Consider the following 26,878-nt stretch of genomic DNA (forward strand, 5'->3'; position numbering starts at 1 on the left):
ACTACCTCAAAACCAAGTATTAGAGCCAATCAAGCAACTCCATCTACTGCTGCAAGGTTTCACAACGTGCAGTAAACAGTATCAAAGGCCGGTCAACATGTCTAAGAATCTTCCTGGATGCAATAACTGATTAATATCACTGAACAATCAGCAGAGATAAAGCAAACAGTGAAATCAGCCACGTATCCTTAACAATTCTCTCTCTTCATAAAAGGGAGATGTGAAACAGGTAAATAATTGGAGAGACTGGCCATGCTGGGAAATGGTTTCTTAAAAATGATTTTAACATTAGCTTCTGTAAGAGATGCTAGCACTTTCCCCTCCTATGAGACACTGACAATCTCCTCCAATAATGGGCATCATAATTCATTCCACCTTTTGCTAGCCTGCATAAGACAAGAAATATCAGTCTATAACCTGGGTTTTGGACTCAACATCCTACAGAATCTCAATAAACTACAGTGTCTGAAATGCAAGCAGAGAAGAATAGTTTCATCTGTCCCTCATCCCCAACTTGATACGTTTCCAATGCAGATTCTGACTGAGTTGTCTAAGTGATATTTTCTAACCATTGTGAAAATCCTCACAGTCCAAAATGCTCAACTCTGTAAACAAGATGACATCATCTGAATTAACAAGTTTGCTCGCCCCTGCAACAGTTCCATTGACTTGCAACTGTAACTTTATAGAAATTACAGTGGAAATGAAGATTTCCTCATCTCCTGAATAATTGTGGTGTAAGATTAGAAATACTTTTATACCACAGAACAATACTACTCACTACTAGTCCTTTACCCTTTTCATTTGTAACAGATTTTCTATACATCATGGTAACTTGTGAGAATGAAGCCAGGAAAGAGGGTGAGGAAAGGGCCACTGAATCAATAGCTGAGGACAAAAAAAGACTACAATGTTAAACCAAACCCTCAGTGTAGTGTTCTCTCTTATTTAGTGTATGCTCCAGTCAGAGAGCTGAACTGGTTCCGTTAACATTTAAAGAGTGACCTATAAAACATGCCCTTTGCCCCAAAATGGAAGAATGTTTAGTCCATGATAAATGTATAGCCTTTACTCCCTGCTCCCCAAGCCCCAAACTGAGATCCAGAAGGTGACCAGCCATATGTATGCCAGAAGCCACTTAAGAGTCCCATAATCATAGAAGTCCTGAAATCTTGAACTAACACAGAGAAGTCATTATCCATATGAAGATTAGTCACCCTAAAAAAAATTCTGACAACTCCACCATCACCGTAGAGAGGAACTCAGTCAGCTCAACAAAGAACTCAGAGATGCAATGGGGTAATTTATACAGCAACACAAGTCCTATCTTAACTCCATCCAAGAATCACACACCATATGGACATACTTTTGGAATGGAAGCTCTCCTGCATGCAGCCAGATATAACTAATGTGGCTATATCTCTCTATTCCTCCTTTGATTCATACTGAACTGAGTCCAATAGGAGATAACTGATTAAAATGTTATCCAGCCTAGTTTCCCAAATATATGCAAAGTCAAGGTCTCATCCATAATCATACCATAGATGTGCTTTTATGCCAAAAAGAGGAGTGTGATATAAATACCTAGATAAATCAGCAACAGAAACTGGTTTATTCTGATTAAAGCAAGCTTGCTGCAGATCAAGGAGACTGCCACCTAATATCTTGCACTCCCTAGCACAGACTCCTGTTGAGACTGATCTTCAACATTTTATACCTGGGGATCCACACTTAATACTATTTTCTTGCCAGGCTCCTTAAGCACCGTCCTACAAGGCCTCTATACTCCCGGTTAATAGCAACACTACTTTATCTTCTTGAGCATCATAAAATGGTCATAAAGTGGCACAGTCATAGCAAAGATTGTACTCCTGGTTATAGGGACACCAATATATTCAAGAGGTGAAACACCTCAAATTTAGATAATAAAAATAACCTTACAGAATCAATTCAGGCCAAGAAAAAACATTATGTGGAGACCTTACAATGGCTATTCGGGATAATCAATTCAGGATAACATTTGGGATAATCAATATTTGAATAAAATTTAAGATGTGTTCTCAAATTATTAGAAGGTATTTTGGGTTTGCATAAACTCATGTTCAAATCTACTCATGCCTTTTACAATACTAGGAATAAGTATCCTATAAGCTATAAAATGTACCCAACCTTTTTTTTTCTCTCTTTGGGTTTCCTTTTCTTTGGTGATGTTGTCGGTCCATCTTTATCTTCATTCCCTTTTTTCCTTTCCTTTTTAATTTGCTTCTGTTTCTGTTTTTCAATCCCCTCTTCATCCTCTGAACTGCTCTCTGCTTTCTTGGTTTTAAGTTTAGGAATTTTCTTTGGCGGCTGCAGATTAATTCCTGCATCTGCGGTCCAGTCCGAGTAATCACTGGAGTATTCACTAGAGTTGGTGAATGAAGGGACAAAAGAAGGAAGGGAATTAAAAATCAAGCAAAGAGCAAATTGCTTCACAAAGCAAATTCAGAGTAAACTGCTTTATACAATATTAATATAACCCCAGATAAAATCATTAAGATTGGAGCTAAGGCTGTAATAGTAACACTATTAAAAAGTTGTAGTTAAAAAAGAAATATAAACCTATAATATTTTAAGAGACTGTAAATTAGGACTGCAATTTAAAACATTCTAGGATGTCTGGAAATTCATATCTATGGTTCTGCCAACAATTTTAACTCCGTTCCTTTACTGGTTTTTAGCCTCTTTTACCAGTGACACTGCCCATAAATTCACAGATTTTAAAGTCACAGGGCTCACTGATCATCTAATTTTATTGATGGCATATAACCCAAGACAAAGAACCTCACTCAATTTCTACATCAAGCCCAAAACTACAGTATGAGGAAGAGCGTATCTTTCAGAAAGATCTGTACTCTTGATTTAAGCACTTCAAGTGATTGATAATCCACCATATCCCTACGTAAATTATTCCAGTGGTTAATTACCTTCACTGTTAAAAATGTGCACCTTTTTTTTAAGTATGAATTCGTCTAGCTTCAGTTTACAACTAATGCATCTCATTATGTCTTTTTCCGCTAAATTAAAGAGTTGTCTGCTATCCGAAATCTCCCCGCAGGTACTTACAAACAATAATCAAGTCACCTCTCAAGCTTTTCATAGATAAGAATAGATTGAGCGTCTTAAGTCTCACTACTAGGCATGTTTTCCAGACATTTAATCATTTTCTAAACTCTTTCTAATTTTTTGACATCCTTTCCAAAGACTGGACATCAGAAGTGGACACAGTATTCTAATGGTATCATTAATGCCATATACACCTCCATAATCCTACTTGATATTTGCCTGTTTATACATCCAAGGATTTATTTGCCCTTATAGCTACATCATCACACTGGGAGCGTTCAATAGGTTATCTACCATTATTTTTTATTATTTTTAGAAGAAGTAGTACAGTAGAGCCTTTGAGCCTTAGTTTTGGATGAGGACTTAAGTTCCCTGTAAACTGCGCAGCTGTGTAGCAGCCTATTTAGTGCCCAGGGACCGGTTGGGGCGCTTCTCCCCCAGCCCTCACCTAGCCCAGCACCAGGCGTGGTCAGGGCACCCCTCCCCTGGCCTGAATCCAGCCCCAGCCTGGACCTGCTGGGGCCGGGGAAGGGGCAACTATCCTGCAGCCCAGCCCCAGAGAGAGAAAACTGGGGGGAAGTCCTCTCTCCCCGCTGTAGCCCAAGAGAACCTTTCTGCACCCCAAATCCCTCATCCCTGGCCCCACCCCAGAGCCTATACCCCCAACCAGAACCCTCCCCAAGCATCTACAGTCTGAGTATAAGAAAAGAGACAAAAAATGGATAAAGACAAATGGGGAAGTACCGTGAGTCCTAAGTTATTTTCAGAGTCACTCCTTTCCAGTATACAGTCTATGAATTCATAAATATGACTTACATTCTTTGTTCCAATACTTCTGTGATGGAATGCACTCCTATATTCACACCTTATACACCACTGTAATAATCGATGTGCAAAATATGCCTTGTAAGGTATCATTTGAAAACTAATAACTTGCTGGTAAATAATATCATGGTGAAATGAATGTAGCAACACTATACACAAAGCTATGAATATAAGATTAAATGATGACTGAAATGTATTTACCAGACAAGTCTGGGGAGTGGTTAAATCTGTTTCTCAAAGATGAAGGACAAGCTGATGCCTCTAGCCAGGTATCATCAAAGCTGAAGGGCATCACCTGACAAGTGGCCATTCTTCAGCAAGGAAGAGGAGCAGGAACAAACAGATCTGCATCTTAGAAAACAACGGCATGAAACCTCTTTCACCACAAGATGCCTCGCCTCATCTCCATCCTCAGTGGGAAGGAACTTTGTCTAGGGGTAACCCTCAGGAAAATGCATTTCAAAGGGTGAATGACTCTAAAAGTAAGGGGCAAAACCACCCCAAGTTCTCTCTCCCAATCCATCTCTCTCTTTCACTACAAAGAAAAAAGAAACAGCCTGTGGGAGGAGATTCTGGCCTGAGAATTTGGTCAGCAATGTTGCTGGGAACCTGTGGTAAGGAACCTCACCTTGAACCAAGTCTAATTTGTTAAATGTTAGTACTAGGAAGTGTTTTGTCTTTATTTCTCTTGTAACTATTTCTAACTTTGTTGCATTATATGTGTACTTACTTAAAACTTCTCTCTTTGTAGTTAAATAAACTTGTTTTATTCTTTAATCAAAACTAATCCAGTATTGTGAACTGTGCAGGTAACTCCATTTAGGGCAGAAAACTGTTGTATATTGATCCCCTTAGAGGGGCAATGGACCTAATATATTTGGACTGTCCAGGAGAACACATTTTGGGGGGGAAATCTGGGACGGGAATGTTTCGGGGTCATCCTGCAAGCAGTAACCAAAGCTACTGAAAGCCAGAACGTGGCTGGTGTTCGCTGACAGGCTGCTGGGGTCAGAGTTGCTGGACAAGGGCTGTGGCTATATGCAGACACTCAGGGTGTGATCTACATGCTGTTTGTGAGCAACCCAGGAGAGAGCTACAGCACCAAAGCATTGTGAGACACTTCAGGTTGCAGGGCAAGGGTGACACAGCCCCTCACCGGTCTGCACTGCACCCTGGAATGTCATAACCTGACATTTGGCTGTGTCAAAAAGCATGTGGTTCAAATGAGCCCATCTCACCAATCAATGCAGGTTGGTCCGTATAACTGACATAGTCCCATCATTATTCCCCACCCCACCAATTTGTTTGTCATCTGCAAATTTTACTAGTAGTGGATTTTATTTTTTCTTCCAGATCACTGATAAAGTAATAGCACTGGGCCAAAAATAATACCAAGTGGACCCCACCAGACATACCCACACTGGATGACTCCCCCTATTTAAAATTACTTTTTATAACCTATAAGTTAACCAGCTTTATAAAATTCATTTAATATGTGCTGCGTTGATTTTGTAGTTGCTACATAAACTTCTCCCTGTTGTGTACGTGAATTACACAACTTACTATTTTGTTAAATAAATTACATAACATGAACCTTTCCTCCTGGCATACCAGTACGTGACAGATATTTACTTGTAACCAGTGTTTTTCAAGATGACTCTACATATTCAGAGATTCCAAGGCCAGAAGGGACCAATTGTGATCATCTAGTCTGACACAGGCCATAGAACTTCCCCAACAGAATACCTGAAGCATATCTTTTAGAAAAACATCCAATCTTCAAACATAAGAACTGCCATACTAGATCAGACCGGTGGTCCATCTAGCCCAGTATCCTGTCTTCAACAGTGGCCAGTACCACAGCTTTGGGGGAGTATACAGAACAGGGCATTTGGGAGTGATCCACCTCACCTTCCTCTCCCACCTTCTGGCAGTCAGAGGTTTAGGTTCATCCTGAGAATGGGGTTGAATCCCTGACCATCTTGGCTAATAGCCACTGATGGATCTATCCTCCATGAACTTACCCCATTCTTTTTTGAACCCAGTTACAGTTGTGGCCATCACAACATCACAGGGCAACAAGTTCCACAGGTTAATTATACGTTGTGTGAAAAAATAAACTTCCTCTTCTTTGTATGTAATCTGCTGCCTATTAATTTCACCAGATGACCCCTGGTTTTTGTATTGAGGGAAAGGATAAATAAAACTTCTCTATTCAGTTTTTCCACACCACTCAAACTGAATGGCCCTAATCTTTTTAGTCTTTCCTCATATGGAAGCCATTCCATACTCTTGATCATCTCTAAACTTTCCCAGTCCCAGTATATTCTTTTTTTACATAGGATGACCGAAACTGGACACATTATTCAAGGTATACATGCATCATGGATTTATTAAGTGGCATAATGATATTTTTTGTCTTTTCTATCCCTTTCCTAATAGTTCCTAACACAATGTTAGCTTTTGTGATCGTTGCAGCACATTAAGCTAAAGTTTTCAGAGAACTATCCATGATAACTACTAGATCTCTTTCCTGAGTGGTAACAGCTAATTTAGAACCTACCATTATATATGTGTAGTTGGGATTACTTTTTTCTAATACGCATTACTCTGCACTTATCAATGCAGAATTTCATCTGCCATTTTGTTGTCTAGGCGCCCAGTTTTGTGAGAACTCCCTGTAGCTTTTCACACTCAGATTTGGACTTAACTATCTTGAAAAACTGTGTATCATCTGAAAACTTTGCCACTTCACTGTTCACTTCCTTTTTCAGATTGTTAATGAATATGCTGAACAGCACAGGTCCCAATATAGACCCTTGGGGGAGCCTACTGCTCATCTCTTTCCATTGTGAACAATAACCATTAATTCCTGCCCTTTGTTTCCTATCTTTTAACCAGTTACTGATCACAGAGAAAACCTTCCTTTCTAATCCCATGACTACTTAGTTTTCTTTAGAGCCTTTGATGAGGGACCTTATCAAGCCAAGTACACTAAACTGGTTAGATCACCCTATCCATGTAGTTGCTGATACCCTCAAAGAATGTTAATACATTCGTGAGGCATAACTTCCCTTTACAAAAGCTGTTTTGCTTTGTGTAGTGTGGAAGTGGGTTGAGGGCATAGAAATGTACAAGGCAGGCTGTTTCTGTGTGCTGGACATTTCCCTGTGCAGTTAAGCAGTATGGCATAACAGGGTGTTGATGTACACCAACATTTCATGGGAATCCTCTAGAGAGATCTCTAGGAAACTTTCCTAGAGGTACTCGGCAATCCTCTGCAAAAGGTTCCTTACAGAGCTGCTTTGTTTCTTCCCTCATTGAAGGAAACTTTCCCATGCCATTCTGTAATCATTTGAGCAGAGACCAAAGTGGCATACAGGTGAGAAGCATAGGGACTCGGTTGGAAGCTGCAAGCGTGCAGTAGATACACCCTTGCTTCGTTGTTTCCTCTTAGGAATGAGATATCTGCTACAAGTTTTGGCCTGTGCAAAAGGGTAGGAAAATTTAGAATATTGTTCCTAGTTGACTGCACCATGGCCCTTTCATATTGCTTTTCTACCCATGGAAAATGCCCCCCACCCAGGAGTAAACGCACCATGCTTGGGGTATTTGCCAACATGTGTGCTTGTCAAGGGTCAGTAGAAAGTGACTGATATGTTATTAAAGATGTATTTTAATAGACTGGTTCAAAGGTGTGCGTGTACTTAACAATCATGCTTCTGTGTTTTGTTCCTTGTGCTTCTGCAGTTGTGGTCTTCCCCTTCAGCAGATTCAAAAGTCTTTCTCATGCCCTCCCCAAACTCCACTAGTGCATTACTTTCCACTTTCTACAAAAACAACAAGGAGCCCAGTGGAACATTAAAGACTAACAGATTTATTTGGGCATAAGCTTTCGTGGGTTAAAAACTCCACTTCTACAGATGCATGGAGTGAAAATTACAGGTACAGGCATAAATATACTGGCACATGAGCAGAAGGGAGTTACCTTACAAGTGGAGAACCAGTGTTGAGAAGGCCTATTCAGTCAGGGTGGATGTGGTCCATTCCCAATACTTGATGAGGAGGTGTCAATACCAAGAAAGGGAAAATAGCTTTTGTAGTGAGCCAAATTAATGGAGTTAAGTTTGCAAATGAATTGTAGCTCTGCAGTTTCTCTCTGAAGTCTGTTTATGAAGTTTTTGTTGTTGAAGGATGGCTACTTTTAAATCTGTTATTGAATGTCCAGCGAGATTGAAGTGTTGTCCTACTGGCTTTTGTATGTAACTATTCCTGATGTCTGATTTGTGTCCATTTATTCTTTTACATAGAGACTGTCTGGTTTGGCCAATGTACATGGCAGAGGAGCATTGCTAGCACATGATGGCAAATATCACATTAGTAGATGTGGAGGTGAATGAGTCCCTGATGATGTGGCTGATGTGGTTGGGTCCTATGATGGTGTCGCTAGAGTAGATATGGGGACAGAGTAGGCAATGGGGTTTGTTACAGGGATTGATTCCTGGGTTAGTGTTTCTGTGGTGTGTAGTCGCTGGTGAGTATTTGTTTCAGGTTGGGGGGCTGTCTGTAAGCGAGGAGTGGCCTGCCTCCCAAGGTCTGTGAGAGTGAGGGATCGTTTTCCAGGTTAGGTTGTAGATCGCTGATGATGTGCTGGAGAGGTTTTAGCTGGGGGCTGTATGTGATGGCCAGTGGTATTCTGTTATTTTCCTTGTTGGACCTGTCCTGTAGTAGGTGACTTACGGGTACCCAGCTTGCTCTGGCAATCTGTTTCCTCACTTCCCCAGGTGGGTATTGTAGTTTAGAGAATGCTTGATAAAGATCTTGTAGGTGTTTGTCTCTGTCTGAGGGATTGGAGCAAATGCGGTTGTATCTTAGGGCTTGGCTGTCCTCACTTCCAGACAGCCCCTCAACCTGAAACAAATACTCATTATGCACAGCTCGGAGAGTCAGCCAACCCTGGTGTCTCCTCTCCCACCAAGTATTTATTTGTGTGTGAGAGAGAGAGTGTGTGTGTGTGTGTTTGGTGGTGGTTTCGGTGCAATAAAAGCCAAGTTTTTGAATGATAAGTAATCTTTGTTTGTTTCCTGCAAATTGTGACAACACGTGGCAGCAACACATACACAGGCAGTTTAATTATTTGCTTAGATAGAATCCTAGACCACAAAAATCACAAGTGCTTCCTAGCAAAACTCAATTTCCTTAAGCATTGCAGTCCCAAGCTTACTAATATACCTTACTAATTCTCAGTTTCAAAGTATTCCCTCAAAGCCTCCCTGATTCGAACTGCCCCCTGTTGTGCCCTTCAAATAGCCCTGGTATCTGGCTGCTCAAAATCAGCGTTCCAGCAGCGTGCCTCAGCAGTGCACCCCTGAGCAAACTTTTCACCCTTACCAACACAAAGAGGATGGCGCTCGGCTGTTCTCAGTGGTGGCCGATGAGAGAACAAGGAGCAATGGTCTCAAGTTGCAGTGGGGGAGGTCTAGGTTGGATATTAGGAAAAACTATTTCACTATTAGGAGGGTGGTGAAGCACTGGAATGGATTACCTAGGGAAGTGGTGGAATCTCCATCCTTAGAGCTTTCTAAGGCCCGGCTTGACAAAGTTCTGGCTGGGATGATTTAGTTGGGGTTGATCCTGCTTTGAACAGGGGGTTGGACTAGATGACCTCCTGAGGTCTCTTCCAACCCTAATCTTCTATGATTTTATTATACGTGCGTCATGCACCTTTCCAGACCACCCCGCATTGATGCCAGTGAAACACCTGTTGTGATCCAGAAGCCCCTGCAACAATATGGAGAAGTACCACTTCCTATTGCAAGATGGTCCAGTTCCAAAATTAGAATATGCATGCCATCTACTGCCCCTCCACAGTTAGGGAAACCCATTTATTCAAAGCCATCCACTATTTCATGCACACTGCCAAGAGTCATGGTCCTTCATAGTAGGATGCAATTAATGGTCCTGCACACTTGCGTTAATGCAGGCCCTATGGTTGACTTCCTGACTCCAAACTGATTCGCGACTGACCGGTAGCAGTCTGAAGTTGCCAGCTTCCATACAGCAATCGCCATGCTCTTCTCTGCCCAGAGGGCAGCTCTTATTTAGGTGTCGTGTGCCACAGGGCTGGGGCGAGCTCTGCACACAGTTCCAGGAGGGCTGCTTTCCTGATCTGAAAATTCTGTAGCCACTGTTCGTCATCCCAGACCTGCATGGGACTATGATCCCACCACTCAGTGCTAGTTTCCTGAGCCCAAAAGCACCGGTCCACCGTGTTCAGCTGTTCCTTGAATGCCAAAAGTAATCTAATGTTGTTCCTATCCATGTCAGGCAAGTGTGAATCCTGTTGAGTTAGGAACTTCACAATTACCTGCACTGCCATTCGCAATGTGTTACTGATAGCTAGCAGAGCATTGGAGAACAGTGCAGAATCCATCCTTTCACACAGAGATGACAGGGTGAACAGCAAACAAGGGCCGTTGATAAATGCCATGAACCACAGATTGAATCACATGGAATGCTGGGATGGAAAGCAATGCATCATGGGAGGTTGAGCCAGGACCCATGATATGCTGTGATCCAATCCGCCTTCCCACAAAATCTAGCAGCAGAAGGTGGCGAGCTGAATTGCGGGATAGCTACCCACAGTGCACTGCTCTCACTGTCGATGCTTGTGCCCCAAGTGTGGACATGCTCTGCCAACAAAGGGAGTGTAGCGTGAACATGCCAACAAAACTCTGCAGTGTACACAAGGCTTAAAGCAAGCACACATACCTTCCTTTGTGCAGGACACCCCTTTGATTTCTGCCTTGGCAGGGCTGCAGTGTTTGGAACATGTTTTAATAAAATCATACAGGGGAATCTTATAACTTTACATGCAATGTTGACACACATATTTTATCAGGACAATACTGACCTGCAAATTATGAGTTTTCAAATGGTACCTTACAAAGCATACTTTGTACAAAGATTATTACAATAGGGTGTAGGGTGTGAACATGGGGTGTATTCCCTCACAGACAATACTTTAGATTTGTCATTCAATTTGATTTAAGATGAAGAATCCACTACAACGACCCTTATTGAGTTTTTCCAATGGTTAATTACACTCACTGTTAAAAATTTATCCCATTTCCAGTCTGAATTTGTCTAGCTTCAACTTTCAGCCGTTGGATCATGTTATACCCCACTCTACTACAAGACTGAAAAGTCTATTATTAAATATTTGTCTCCCATGTAGACACTTACAGATGGAAATCAAGTCAGCCCTTAACCTTCTCTTTATTAAAATAAATAGACTGAACTCCTTCAATCTATAAGGTAGGTTGTCTATTCCTTTAATCATTCTCATGACTCCTCTCTGAACCCAATTTATCAACTTCTTTTTTGAATTGTGGACACCAGAACTGGATGCAGTATTCCAGCAGCAGTTGCACCAGTGTCAAATGCAGAAGCAAAATAATCTCTCTACTACTCGATTCCCCTGTGTATGCATCTAAGGATCGCATTAGCCTTTTTGGCCACAGCATCATATTGGGAACTCATGTTCATCAAATTATCCACCTACCCTCCCCAAATCTTTTTCCAGAGTCACTGCTTCCCAGGATAGAATCCCCCATCCTGTACAGCCTACAGTCTTTATTTCTAGATATGTACATTTAGCCATATTAAAAAGTATATTTTTTGCTTGCACTCAGCTTACCAATTGATCCAGATCACTTTCTATTAATGACCTGTCCTCTTCATTGTTTACCACTCTCTCAATTTTTTGTTATCTGCAAACTTTATCAGTGATTATTTTATGTTTTATTCCAAGTCATTCATGAAAATGTTAACTAGACTAGGGCCAAGAACAAATCTCTGCAGGACCCCTCTAGAAACACACCTGCTCAATGACGATTCCACATTTACAATTACATTTTGAGAACTATCAATTAGCCAGTTTTTAATCTATTTAATTTGTGCCACATTAATTTTATAACATTCTAATTTCTTTAATCAAAATGTCATATAGTATCAAGTCAAATGTCTTTCAAAAGTTTAAGTGTATTATATCAACACTATTACCTTAATCAACCAAGCTTGTAATCTAATTTAAAAAAAATATCAAGTTAGTTTGCCAGGATCTATCTTCCATAAATTAATATTGATTTGCATTAATTATATCATCCTCCTTTAATTCCTTATTATTCCAGTCCCATATCAGTCACTCCATTACCGGGCTTAGGATCCATGACATACTGACAGGCCTTACCTGGGTCATCCCATTGACCCTTTTTAAAAATTGGCACATTAGCTTTCTTTCAGTCTTCTGGAACTTCCCTAGTACTCCAAGACTTATTGAAAATTAACATTAACAGTCCAGTGAGCTCCTCAGCTAGCTCTTTTAAAACTCTTAGATGCAAACTATCTCAATCTGCTGATTTAAAAATCTCCAACTTTAGTAGCTGCTGTTTAACTTCCTCCTGAGATACTTGTGGAATTGAAAAAGTTATCATCATATGAAGAGACTACATAATCTGTTTTTTTCCCAAATACAGAGCAGAAATATTTATTGAACACTTCTGCCTTTTTTGCATTATCATCGATAATTCTACCATTTCTATCTCGTAATAGACCAATACCATTGTCAGGATTTGTTTTGTTCGTAAGATATTTATGCTCCTTCTTATTGTCCTTATCTTTGCTGGACAGTTTTCTCTTTGTCTCTCTTTACTTCCCCTACCAATTTTCCACAATTCTTAGCTTTTGATTTATATTCATACCAACTACCAACTTCTCCTTTCTTCCATTTGTTATATGTATATATTTTATAGCTACTTCCACTTCCCCTCTAAATCAGGTCAGTTTTTAAACCAATATGGCCGCCTTTGATTGTGACTTTTGGAGCATCTAATGAACCATTTTTAAACAATTCCAAATTATCACTGACATTTTTCTGGTTACATTCTTCCTCCTGATTTGGCTCATAATTGTTTTCAGCATTGTGAAACTGGCCCTATTAAAGCACCAAGTGTGTGTGTGTGTGTGTGTGTATATATATATATATATATATTGGTCTGGATTTTATTTAGTTGAACATTATAACTATGACCAAGTTGTGATCACTTGTACCTAAGCAACCATTAATTTTTTGTTCTGTGGTCAATTCCTCTTTATCTGTCAAGATGAATTCTAATTTAGAATTTCCTTGTGTTTGCTGCAACACTTTTTGAATTAGGATATTGTCAACAGTAATATTTAGAAATTCCAAGGATATTTTAGTATTGGCAGTATGAGACCTCCAGCATATGCCAATCAAATTGAAGCCTCCCATTATCATGCAACTTTTTCCCTTATGCATTATAAATAGATGCATAACGAGGTCGCCATCCTGTTCCCTAGTGGTGGTCTGTAGCAGACGCCAACTAATACCCCATATTGTGCTTTATCTGTTGTGGCATTGATCCATAAGCATTCAGGATCACTTTCTTTCAAATTACATTTGACTCAGAAATAGGTAATGCCATTTTTGACAGAGTGCCACTCCCCTTCCCCTTTTGCCCACTTGATCCTTTCTAAATAAGTTATAACCATTTATTGTAATATTCAAATCATGTCAACGGGTTTCAGTTATGCCAACTAGATCAAATTTATGCTCAAACAAGCAATTCCAATTTCTCTTGTTTGTTACCAAGGCTTCTAGAGTTAGCAATTAAAATATTTCTTCTCTCCCTATGAGGAAATGACCTCACCCCCGTGCAGTAATGGGGGTTCTCTGAGATATGTGCCCTATGGGTGCTCCACTGTAGGTATATCCGTGCTCCTGCGCCTCTAATCGGAGATTTTAACTAGCAGTGTCCATTCAGCCCACACACGTGCTTTCTCTCCCTTGTGGTCTGCCTTGAGATTATTTAGCGCTACATGGGCAAACCTCACTCCATTTATTCTCTAATGCAGAGCCTGTTATGGAGAACTGCAAAGTAGAGGAGAGAAAGGTGGTTTGTGGAGCATCCATAGGGACATACATCTCAAAGAACCAATGTGAGTAACTTCCTCTTCTTCGAGTAGCGTCCCTATGGGTGCTCCACTGTAGGTGACTTCACAGTAATATCCCTCATGGAGGGCTGGGGCTTTGAAATGGAGTCTGTTACTACAGAAAGTACTGCGTAGCTGAAGATGGCATCAGAGGCCAAATCTCCAGTGATCGCATAATATTCTACTTAAGTGTGGGCAGAGGCCCATGTCACTGCTCTGCAGATTTCTGAGATAGGGACATCTTTAAAGAATGTGACCGAGGTAGAAACTGACCTCGTGGAGTGTATACGGATTCCAGAGGGAGGCAACAAGTTGTGCCCTTGATAGCAGTGATTAATGCAACCAGAGACCCATCTGCATAGTCTTTGAGACGATATTATGGAGCCTTTGGATCTTTCCACAAATGAAAGTAAGTCCTTAGTCCAGTTCAAGTAGAAGGCTAGTGCTCTTCTATTATCTAGCATATGCAGAATCGCCTCCCTGTAGTCACAACGTGGTTTTGGGGAAAAAACAGGAAGATGGATCTGCTGTTTTGGAAAGAGAAGGCAACTTTAGGGAGAAACTTGGGATGCGGCCTCAGAGTTACTTTATATTTAAAAATAAGACCATGTATGGTGGGTGTGCCAGCTATTTCTCCTATGCACCTAGCGAAGATGATGGCAATTAGATATGATGTCTTCATGGACAGGTGTAAGAGAGAGTAAGTTGCCATGAGCTCAAAGGGAAGTCTAGTCAAAGCTTTGAGAACCAGATTAAGATCCCAGGGAGGAGTGCGTGATATCAAATGCAGGAAGAGATTTCCAACGCACTTAAGGAATCTATGCGTCAGTGGATGAGCAAACCCTGATTAGCTGTCTACCTGATGGTGAAAAGCCATTATGGACACAATATGGAACTTAAGAGAGCTGAGTGAGAGTTTTGATCTCTTGAAGTCTAAAATGTAATCTTAAATCAGTGGGAGGGAAGATAAGATAGAGTCTGTGTGCTTACAAAGACACCAAACTTGGAATCCTTTCCATTTTTGTAGGCAAGTACATTGAGTGGTTGAATTCTGGCTGTGCAGCAACACGTCTTTCACCTCATCAGAGCATTCTAACTCTATGTCTTGGAACCAAGAAGGAGCCAAGTCTGGAAGTGGAGGACCTGCAGGTTGGAATGAAGGATCAGCCCATTACTTTGAGAGAGAAGGTGAGGAATGGGACTCAGAGAAACCAGAGAACATACTGTCATCTGTGTCAGATAAGGGAACCAGACTTGTCTGGCCAGGAGGGGGCACTCAGAATAACTTGCTTTGTCTCATCCAATTTTCAACAGGACCTTGCACAGAAAAGGAAATGGGGGAAAGACATACAAGAGGTCCCTGTCCCAGGGGAGGATGAGGGCATCTCCCAGTGAATGTTTCCCCAGGTCGGCCCTAAAGCAGTAACAACAACATTTCTTGTCCCAGCAAGTAGCAAAGAGATCTGTAGTTGGGGTTCCCCAAAGGGCGAATATGACTAAAAACATCTTTGAATTCAGTTCCCATTTGTGGTTGTGAGAAAAGTTCTGACAGACTGTTGGCTGTCACATTCTGTATCTCCGGTAGATAGAGAGCTGAGATGAGCATGTTGTGAAAGATGCACCAGTTCCAAAGTTTGAGTGCTTCCATGCAGAGGGAGGGAGCTCTAGCGCCACCCTGGCAATTTACATAAAACATACAGGTCAGATTGTCCATCATGATCTTTGAATGGATATTCTTGATGAAAGGCAAAAAGTGTGCCCAGGCATTCTTGATAGACTTTAGCTCCAAAACTTTGATATGGAGGGTCACTTTTGTGGAAGACCACTTGCCTCGAACCTTGTGGTTGTGTAAGTGAGCTCCCAGCCTATTAGGGAGGCATACAGCATTAGAGACAGTGGCGGTGGTGGCTGCACAAATGAAATGCCTGCTCGGACATTGGATGGGTCTTTCCACCAGTCCCGGGAGTGCTTTACTATAGAGGGCAGTGATATCAGTTTGGTTAGTCTATCCTCGTTCAAGGAATAGATAGAAGTGAGCCACATCAGAAGACACCTCATGAATATCCAGGTGTTTGGGGTGACGAAGGTGCAGGCTGCCATATGACCTAGCTGAAGGCAGTTCCTGGCTGATGTTTAACGGCCGGCCTGAACTGTCTCTATGAGACTCATAAGGGTGGTGAGTCTGTGTAGAGCAGGGGTTCTCAGACTTTTGTACTGGTGATCCCTTTCACATAGAAAGCCTCTGAGTACGATCCCCCCCCATACATTAAAAACACTCTTTTATATATTTAACACCATTATAAATGTTGGAGGCAAAGTTGGATTTGGGGTGGAGGCTGACAGCTTGCAACCTGCCATATAATAGCCTCGCGATTGCCTGAGGGGTCCCAACCCTCAGTTTGAGAACCCCTGGGCTATTACCTTGAACTGTCCCTTACAATATGTGCTAAGTACTGTACATATGCTAAACAATCTGTTCCAGCTTGCATTTTGCTATCATGCTGAGAGTACCTTTCCTAGACCCGAAGAAGAGTTCTGTGTAAGTCAAAAGCTTGTCTCTCTCACCAACAGAAGTTGATCCAATAAAAGATAACTCACCCATCTTTTCTCTCATATAAATTGGTAGTTATATTTTCTCTTGTTATCCATTTCAGTCTTCTCTTTCTTCTCTTGTTTTTTCTCCTTTTTGGCTTAAACTCAGTTTTGCTCTCTTGCTTTTCTGGTCCATCTCCCTTGCTAACTCCTTCCTCTTCATTTCCCTAACCACCTGAAAGCTGTCTGCCATGGAGCGAGTGCCCATTTCTAGTTTCATAGGACTAAGCTGCATGGCTGAGTAGAGCATCTTAAACCAGTTGGCTACTGTCTACACCTGTAAACCTATATATATATATATATATATATATATATATATATATATATAAATATAAGCTGCCCACAAAGCCGGCTGCATTATGTGCTACTGCCAGAATAGAGAGAGAAAGCAGGCAGTTTTCAAGGAACTGCCAAAAGCTTTGCCCCACAAAGCCGGCTGCATTATGTGCTACTGCCAGAATAGAGAGAGAAAGCAGGCAGTTTTCAAGGAACTGCCAAAAACTTTACCTGACGACTAGGTAGCTTTCTATTAGCAGTTCCTTTTCACCTTTCCACATCCCCAACTGCCACCTCAGATTAGTCTAATGCAGGGGTTCTCAAACTTCATTGCACTGCAACCCCCTTCTGACAACAAAAATTACTTCACTACCCCAGGAGGGGGGACCAAAGCCTGAGCCTGCCCCAGCCCCACTGCTCTGGGCAGGGAGGCCAAAGCTGAAGCTCAAGGGCCTGCAATCCCCAGGGGCCTGCAACCTGAGCCCAGACACTCAGGGATGAAGCCCTCGGACTTTGGCTTTGGCCCTAGGCAGTGTGGCTTGGGCTTCAGCCCTGGGCCCCAGCAAATCTAAGCCAGCCCTAGTGACCCCATTCAAAGGAGGCTACGACCCACTTTGGGGTCCCGAACCACAATTTGAGAACCGCTGGTCTAATGCCTCCTGAAATAATACCTCTCACCCGCCCCAAAAAGTTTAGGAAACACCTCCTGAAAAATTAAGTTTAAGAGATTCCTCTGAATTTGTTTAACACTCAAAAGCTGCGAGACTCTGTTTTCATATCTTTTAAGTTCTTAAGCATTTTCTCTCTTCTATGTGCATAATGCTCATTAATGATAATGAAACATTCAGAGAGGACAGAATCCTTAAAAGTTATAATATTTTACTTAATACTGTATTCTGTCACTTACCTAGAGCTGCCATCACTGTGCCATGCTTTCTCTTCATCTTCTGATGTTCCACCACTGGCAACAACGGCTTCTCCTTCCTAACAAAGAAATGATAGATATTTACTTTGTGGTGTTAAACTGAAAACTATAATTACAGTTAATACTTGAGAGAATCAGTATAATTCAAAGTCTGAAGTTTTCCATTAGAAGCTGCATCTTTCAGGGACTTATAAGTCAATCATTAAATACAAATTTTCAACTTAAGTACTTATTTTCTTTAAGATGGTTTAGTTGAATTCTTTGCTATTTAAATAAGAGCAACAACAACAGATGTATAATGTACGGAAGGCATACATCATGTGGATGGAGGACTGGACTGTGACCCAGTAAACTTAGGTCCTTGGTTCTGGTATTGATTTCCTGTGACCTTCAGAAGTCACTGAGGGTTTTCTACCTTGGAAAATCAAGAAAATTAATCCAAATTAACAAAAGGTGTGAATGTAAAGTGGATTAATTAAAATGCATTAAACCCTTGTGTGAACACACTCATTCAGAATTGAAGTGGCCATAATTTGGTTTATCTTAATTCATTTAATACAGCCACTTCAATTCTGAATGTGAGGGCCTGGCTACACTGGAAACTTCAAAGCGCTGCCGCGGGAGCGCTCCCACTGCAGCGATTTGAAGTGCGAGTGTGGTCGCGAGCGAGCACTGGGAGACAGCTCTCCCAGCGCTCCTAGTAATCCACCTCCATGAGGGGATTAGCTCGGAGCCTGACCATACTAGCGCTTTAAAGCATTCAGACTTGCTTGGCTCAGGGGGGTGATTTTTCACACCCCTGAGCCAGCAAGTTAGAGCGATATAAAATGTAAGTGTAGACAAGCCCTGAGTGTCCACACAGGGTTTAATGCAGAGTAACTAATCCACTTTAAATTCACACCTTTAGTTAATTTGGATTAATTTTCCTGAGTGTCCCCATGTAGACAAGCCCTTCTCTTTATGTCTCTGTTTCCCCTCTAACACTTTGTCTTGTCTATTTAGATTATTAGCTCTTTGGGGCAATGACTATCTCTTACTTTGCATATGGACAGTACCTCCCACTATGGAGCTCTGATCTAAGTTGGGGCATCTATGCACAACTCTAATGCTAATATACAACAGTGGCATAAATGCTTTCTGTCAAATGTTTTTATGTTTCTGTAACTAAAATATATGCATCCATTTAGTTTTAGTCTATACTATGGACCCAAATATCTTGGTTTTTAATTTAAAAAAATATATATATTTCCAGTTAATGGTCCACTGACCTAAGGTAGAAATTAGCTACATAACATCCACCGTAACTACTTTTCTTTACTGCTTAGATATACCATAAATAATGCACTGTATAAAATTCATACCACATGTTGAAAGCAAACACTGAATCCCATAGAAATAGCTAAAATATATCTTGTCTATTCACAAGAACAGTGCATGATACTGGAATAGGTCATTTGCAAAAAGGCTTTTTTGGAAGGGAAATACAATTCTATTGTTTAAAAAAAATTACAAATACAAGCATGCTGGGGAACTTTAAATTAAACTGGAATGTTGGGTAAGAAAAGTTTAAAAGAGACTTAAATCCATTAAAGCCAATTCTAATGCTGTATCATAATTATGTAGATCAAATATTTCAAAGATGAAGAACAAGAAGTTTAAGTATAAGAATGTATACAAATATTAATCATGTTTTCACTTTGTTTCTACTATGAAGTAGCTAAAATACACTGTGGTGTTCAGTGTTTGCTGCATCAATTTTCAGTTAAAATATGCTGAACAAACAAGATTTTTCTTTTAAAATGCCAGATCTGTACATTCCCACAGGGTTTTGTAAGACAATCTGGATACTTTCATTCTCACACACTATCAGCAATAAAACCCATACAGACCACATTCTGTCATAAGTTACACTTGTGCAACCTCTTTGTATTCAGGGGTATTGCACAGGTGTAACAGAAGAGATTTAAAACCTGCAACTGGAACTTGGTTAACAATTTGAGAAGAAATTAATGTCCCATCATTGCACTGAATCTGCAGTGGTAATGAGTCAAAAGCCTTTTTTCTGTCACTGAAGTAAGTTGATATGACTAACATTTACAAGAACTGCTCCATAAAAAGGTACGATTGTTACACAGTTACCTTTCAGAGCAGGTCATTTTGAAGTGTTTAACAAAAAATCAAGAGACATCTAAGACAAAAGCAACACCAGCCCACTTGTTTGCAACACCAACAGTGACCCACAATTGAATGTTCAGCTAGCTGTCCTCACATCTTGGTTCTTAGAATAGCACCTAACACTGTGATATCTAATCTACTCTTTCTCCAAAGATGCCCCCTTTAGAACAAATTGTGGGCACAATGGCAGTACAAAACAAGGCAGATTGAAAGTGCCTTGTTACACTAGTTCAATGAATAAGAATATCCCTGGTTTTGCAACACTTGTTTCTCCTTCCCTTCCCCAATATATCTCTTTAAATCATTTATGTCATCATCAGCAAAGTAACTTTCTTCTGTGTTGGAAAATTATGAGCAGAGTTTCTTTAACTACTGATAACGCTGGTCCCTGACTGACTACCCGGGCATGTTGAAACAATTTTATTATGTCATGTAAATCTCACATGCTAATACTGGGATGGTTTGTCTCTGAATTTGTGTAAGAACTTGGTCATATTCTTACCTATAAAACACTACAGACCCAAGATTAAATTTAAACACTCAAGCTCAATATGCATGTCTAAACAAGTAATTTCCCCTCAATTTTTGTTTTTTTTTGTTTTTGTCAAAACAGTCAGTTTTTTGTGCCAGGACCAAGGGACATATTTTTAAAACTCTCTACACACATAATTTATGCATATCCAAATCTGGGTTTGACAGTCCAGGTTAGGCACATAAAGAAGTTTGTGCACACTTAAAAATCTGAACCTGCATTTTTAGGAAGTCTATTTAGATACAATATTTGTATATGGAAGAGGTGTCTTTACCAAAATGCAATATAAAAATTTACATACAGTTATAATTTTGATTGGCATAAATTTAAATATGCATGCATTTTAATGGGTTTTTTTTTCCATTTAAACCTTGCCGAAAGTAAAACTTTTTATATTAGAAATGATAGAAATTACATCCTTCTGGATATAAATAATTAATTCTACGCTTACTGAAGCTTATCCCACTTACGTATTTTATTTCAGACCTCTTTCATTTTATTTTATTATATATAAAATGTGTATAATATGATTCCACCTGTGTTTTTGCTGTTTAATTTACAGTTGTATGAAGTCTACAGAAATCTGCTATTCATGCTTCAATCTTTCCATGTAAACCTTGCTAAACTTGTAAACTCCATATATAAAAAAAAAGTCTGATCTGTGTAGACTGAATTGTATGCTGAGATGCTTAAAATTAGTACCTTTTGTGTTTATGTCAATATTTTCATCTCTGGGCATTTTTTTAAATACAGATTTTGACCCAATTTGATCCACTATACACTGTGGAAAATGAAGTACATGTTACATGTGAAGTAGCATTTGCAGGTGTAACTTAAATTTCTTTTGAAAATAAGCATTCCAAATATATATACACATAGTTTATATAAATTAACACCTTTCCACTTTCTTACAGTAAATTTGTAGGCATAGTTGAAAGATTGCCAATGCACTTGTTGTTATCTGTACACTTGTGAAAAGTTAGCTCAGTATCTAATTTAAACATAAAAAGTAATCAACAATAAAAATGTTTGCTTTTGAACTTGAGCAACAATATTTAGCATAACAACATAAACAATTTATAATGTAGCCTACTGATTCAGAGTCTTACATCTGAAGAACTGTTTCCATTTTCTAACTCTTCAGCAGGCCTGGCAGTTTCTTCCAATGCATATCTGGTACGGTAATTGTGCTGGTTTATCTGTTGCTTTCTTGAGTCTCCAGTATCTAATATATGATCATGAGAATGGTTCTATAAGGATATGAAAATTATATAAGAATCAATATATACTTGAACACAAATGATTTTCTGTAAAACCTTAGATTAGTGTTCTGTTAATGAATAAAGTTCTAGTACGGCTTAGAATTTTTCTGGAATTTTGTAGTGGCAAAAATGTACATTTTACAAACAGTTCAAAAATCATAAAATTGAGAGCAAGGGTCAAGAAAGTCAAATGCTAATAAACGGAAACTCAATGAAAACCTATGCACATGTGCTTAAGGGCTCTAACTGTCATTCAGTACATCCCTGGACCACTGTATTTCTCTCATAGACATAAAAGGAAAACTTATCTTGACTTACCAAAAATTTCCTCGATCTTAATTACAAAGTCCAAAGAATGGCCTCTAAGCCTGCATACATCTATGTCAGACCTGTCAGCCACTGATAGAAGGGGGTACCACCAGCTACACCGAAGAACCTGCCACTGAAACAGGTTCCATTGCAACTGATAGTCCTTGTGGACTGAAATTTATTAATGAGCTTATATGCACTAAAACAAACTGTTAGTTCCTACTGCAGAGCATTTCTTTATGAACCAATCTGAATGAACTGAAAGAGTAAGATGTATTCTTTTGGCCAATGAAATTCCACCATTCCTTGTTTGGAGTACCTGTGGAGCTTGTAACTCAGAGAAAGGAAATTTTTGGTAAGTCAAGAAATTTTCCTATTCTCTTTTGTTCATAAGGTCCCACAGATCTGTTAATCTAATGGGATTTTATCACAGTGTCTTCAGGCTGGCAATCAAGCAGAACTACACACAGGGCTAAAAACTCCTCCTCTACTTCTAGAAGATCACAGCCTGGGGTACCCTCCTATCAAAGTCAGCATCCACCAATGCCTCAATATCTAGCTTATACATTTTTGAGAAGGTATGGATGGACAATCAAGCGGCTGCTTTGCAGATTCCATCATAGGGTTTGTAAGATCTTTCAGCCCAGGAAGCTGCTACTACTCACAGCAAGTGAACTTCGCTGCTGTTTTCTGGAGAGAGACAGTGCATCCATTAAGCTTCAATCTCAGTCATCTTGAATTAGTAGATTTGTATGCCCTCTTTCCTTTAGATGCCAAATAATAGAGAATATTAGAGCATTGGATTTATGAATCATCTGCGCGTGAGAGATGTAGATCTTGAGGCCTCTATGAACACCCAACATCTGTCAAAGTTCTCTTGGGTCAGATGGTTTTGAAAAAACAGGGAAATACAATTTGGGGGGTTCTGTGAAAATCTGAGTTAATTTTGAGGATAAAGGATGATCTGTTCAAAGAACCACCTTATAATAGTGGACTATGCTGTACTGTACCTCAACAGAAAAAAGTTTTAAACCCCAAGCTCCAACACCCACCAGGCAAAGATGATGGCTACCAGGAAAGGCATATTTCTGGGGAGGAAATATATGCAGTCCTTCCTGAAGGGATCAGAAGGACACAGAATCAGGGTATAAAGAGCAAAACTGAGGACCTTGTGGGAGCTCAATTAATCTTAGGAAATGCCTGACATCACAGCAAAAAGAGATTTTCTTCCTGCCTGTGGAAAAGAGTATCCTAGATAATGCAGCCACTTATCTTTTAATACTGAAACTGTAAGATCTTTGATCAGATCCTCATGTAACTATCACAAGATCTGTGATATAGATGCCAAAGGAGGAGAGAAGCTAAGTTTCTTGCACCACAGCTTGAACTTCCACCTGGCCTAGAATAAAGAATTTGTGGAAACTTTTCTAGATGCCAGAAGAGTGTAGCTTATACTTTCTGAGTATCCTCTCTCTCATGGGAGAGTTGTCAGAATTCAGGCAAGTTAGTCTTAAGTACTCTTGACTTCAGTGACAAACTGGTCCATGGGACGCCAGTCCTATCTTAAGGAAGGACAATGGAGTTGAACTGAACCATACTGAGGAGATCAGAAAATCAGGGCCAATACAAAGCCACTAATATTACCAATCAATGCCCTCTCCCTCTTTATATTCTGGTTAGCTCTGTGTAACAGAGGAAAAGGAGATACATACAGAAGGCCCACTGACCACCATGCTGGGAAAGAGCATTTGTACCCTATTGCCCTTGGATCCCTCCTCATTGAAAGAAAAAGGACGGGGACTTTGCCATTTTTGTGTGATGTGAATGGTTTCATCAGAAGAACCCCAAATTTCCTCAGCAGGAACTGAAACACTTGTGTGAAGAGTCCACTATGCATGATCTAGCTTTTCCCTGCTTAGCCAGTTGGCAGCAATGTTTTATTTGTATTTGACTATGTAGAGTTTGGATGAACTAGAGATTTTGTTCCACTCAGGACATCAGAAGGTAGACCTCATTGTGCAGGGACGATGACAGCATTCTGTTTGTTCATATAGTCCATTGGACTGGTGGTGTCTGTCATGATTAGTACACATGAGCATACCTGGGGACCACAGTGAATTGCCCTGAGCACTTAATCAGTTTATACTGTTTCCCCTCGTGTTTTGTTTAAGTTCCCTGTACTGAATTTACTATGAGAGTTTCCCATCCCTTGAGGCTAATATTGGATATAAGCCCTATTCTATCCAGGTTGGCCATGGGAAATCTCTTGTTAAAACAATATGCGCAGAGACAGTTGCACTCTCCTGGTGGGATGAACAAAAAGTATAAGGAGGCAGGGACAGTGGACATGACTGGAGGAGGGTCTAATGTACGCAGGAATCCTTTGACTGCTTTCTGAGCTGCTACTCAGCACTCACGGAGCGGAAAGGGCCCCAGTGTTGTGATAGCCAAACAAATTAAATGAAGCCTGTAAAAGGGGAACAAAAAGTTACCCCTCTAGTAAGGAAAGACATTTTGTAAAAACTCTGATTTTGTGAAGATACTCCACTATTACCCTGGTAGAAAACAAAATAGGAGCATTCAAAACTACTGATTCCCTGTTTGGAGTTCTGATAAACCACTGATGGGCTCTTACCTAGCTCTAACTGCCTCCAAATCCCTAAGGGACAGCACTTCTGGCTCCTGTGCTGTCACAATTTTTTTTCTCCAGTCAACATGTTTCAGGATTGACAAGACCAGAAAGTCTAATTTAAAGAGTCACACAGCCCCTTCAAAAATACAAGCACCCCTTCAAGCTCTCTATTTCACAAATATATTTTTTAAAAAGGCGTAAGGGGCCAGCAATGGTATGTCCCCAGTGTGTATAGGTCTCAGACCACTGCCCACTCCCCCTCCCACAGTCCTGCTGCTGCTCATGTCTACTCTGAAGGATGTTTTGATATTGCCAGATCCATCACACCTATATTTTAAAAAATCCCTCGAAGAACTGCTATGAGAGGAGGTACTATTATGGAAAATATTTTGTCACATTTAGTGTCCCTGTTTATATAGGGGATTGATGGGAAGTTAATCTTGGCATAACTTTTGAACACAAAAACCCATGTGATGTACATGTTAGACAAAGTTTTCTTCTGCTTGTGCAACTTAAGCAATATGCACTCTTATTCATCTGTGACAACCTCAAACAGCAATACATCCCCTCATTACCAAGATGTAAAATTAAAGTAATTTCCACTTGACAAGACTTCCAGAAACACAACTCATTGCTTGTTAAGAACATTATAGCAGAGTGACAGCTCTGCTATAGTTAAGTCTAGATTTCTGTTTTAAGCACCTTAACTCTATTTCCTGGTTTTCACATCTCTGAGTTTTGCTGACATAGGCATTCTGAAAGGTCAATAAGCTATCAATGGGCAATACTAACTCTTTGTTAAAGTTATTTGCCATTTAATAATATAACATGAATAGGCAGATGCTCTCTCAATAGCTATAGATAAATAAAAAACATAATATGCCTCATTTCCTGTTTTAATTTAAACTGAAGTGAGAAGTTTAGAGACATCTGTGGGCTCAATATACCAAAGTAAGTTTTATGGCAATTTCTGTAATAAAATATGGATGACTATTTACCTTAGAAAAAGAAGGTATTTTGTTCTCTCTTGGAACATGACTTGTAATGTGCTTCCTTTTCTCTTCCGATCTATAAATCTTTATTTCTTCTTCTCCCTTTGCTGTTCTCCATTCCTCCTGTCTACTGGAAGAGAGAAATTAAGAAGTGTTAATTTTAGAGTTTCTGGGCTTAGGTCAAAGTCCTGTAGTCAGAGATCCTTTTCTTGATGATTTCTATGTATGAAGTAGTATAGAATGTTCATCACATTCTTGTGTTAAACAACGGTTACTTACCCTAGAGTAACTGCAGTTCTTCAAGATGTTGTTGTCAGTGTGGATCCAATTATAGGTGCACGTGTCTCTCACTCGCACAAGCTTGGAATATTTTTAATAGTAGTGTCTGGCAGGACCACACATACACCTTGTGCTTCCTTGAGGTCCCACGCAAGGGCACAGAGGGTGGAGTGGCCCTAACCCTTCCTCAGCTTCCTCACAATTCAAAGCCAGTGATAGCTTAGGACTCCAAAGTGTGGATGGAGAGTGGGTCACAGGGTCCACACTGACTACATCATCTATAAGAACCATAATTACTGTAGGGTAAATACATGCTCTCTTCTTCAAGTATCTGTTAATATGGCTCCTACTGTAGGTGACTGGTAAGCAGTATCCTCTTCAGTATGATGGTCATAAGGAGTATCAACTGTATCAGTCAAAAAGAGACTGGAGTACAGATCTCCCAAATTTTGCATTTGATCTAGCAGCCAAGTTGAGTTTGACAAATGAGTGTGGGCTGTTTGACAAAAGTGAGTGGGCTGGCTCCAAAAAGCAGCCTTGCAGATTTCAGATATTGGTATGTTCCAGAAACATGCTGAGGATGCTGCTTGAACTCTAGCAGAATGAGTCCTAACTGAGGTCAGAGAGGAATATCAAGCAGTTGGTAGCACAGTGAGAGACACAGTTATCCATTCTGAAAGGTTTGGGGATGAAATGGCTTCACCTTTGGAGCAGCCACCTATAGCTACAAATAGACATGAGGACTATCTGAAAGATTCGGTCCTGTCAATATAGTATCAAAGGCTCTGGATACATCGAAGGTGTGGAGTTTCTTCTCCCCTTGCATATAACATGGCTGTGTGAAGAACACAGAGTAAACTGACTGATTCAAATGGAATTCCAAAACCACCTTGGGAAAAATTGCATGAGCTCTCCCTACCATTTTATCTCTATCAAATGAAACACATGAAGGTTCTGCCA

The 26,878-nt window shown here is 40.2% G+C and overlaps 1 protein-coding gene across 5 annotated transcripts in view; it reads right to left on the reverse strand.

Annotated features, from left to right (window-relative positions):
- Nucleotides 1-26,878, reverse strand: part of LOC119853819 (pleckstrin homology domain interacting protein) — a 311,916-nt gene that overhangs the window by 90,512 nt on the left and 194,526 nt on the right. For all 5 annotated transcript variants that reach the window (XM_038397319.2, XM_038397318.2, XM_043510549.1 and 2 more), the window contains 4 exons: nucleotides 25,646-25,769; nucleotides 21,554-21,694; nucleotides 17,720-17,796; nucleotides 2,170-2,404 (listed from right to left, as the gene is read on the reverse strand). In XM_038397319.2, the coding sequence (XP_038253247.1) occupies nucleotides 2,170-2,404; nucleotides 17,720-17,796; nucleotides 21,554-21,694; nucleotides 25,646-25,769 (577 nt within the window). The remainder of the gene's footprint in view (nucleotides 1-2,169; nucleotides 2,405-17,719; nucleotides 17,797-21,553; nucleotides 21,695-25,645; nucleotides 25,770-26,878) is intronic.

Source organism: Dermochelys coriacea, chromosome 3 (assembly GCF_009764565.3).
Source record: "Dermochelys coriacea isolate rDerCor1 chromosome 3, rDerCor1.pri.v4, whole genome shotgun sequence".
Taxonomy (NCBI): domain Eukaryota; kingdom Metazoa; phylum Chordata; order Testudines; family Dermochelyidae; genus Dermochelys; species Dermochelys coriacea.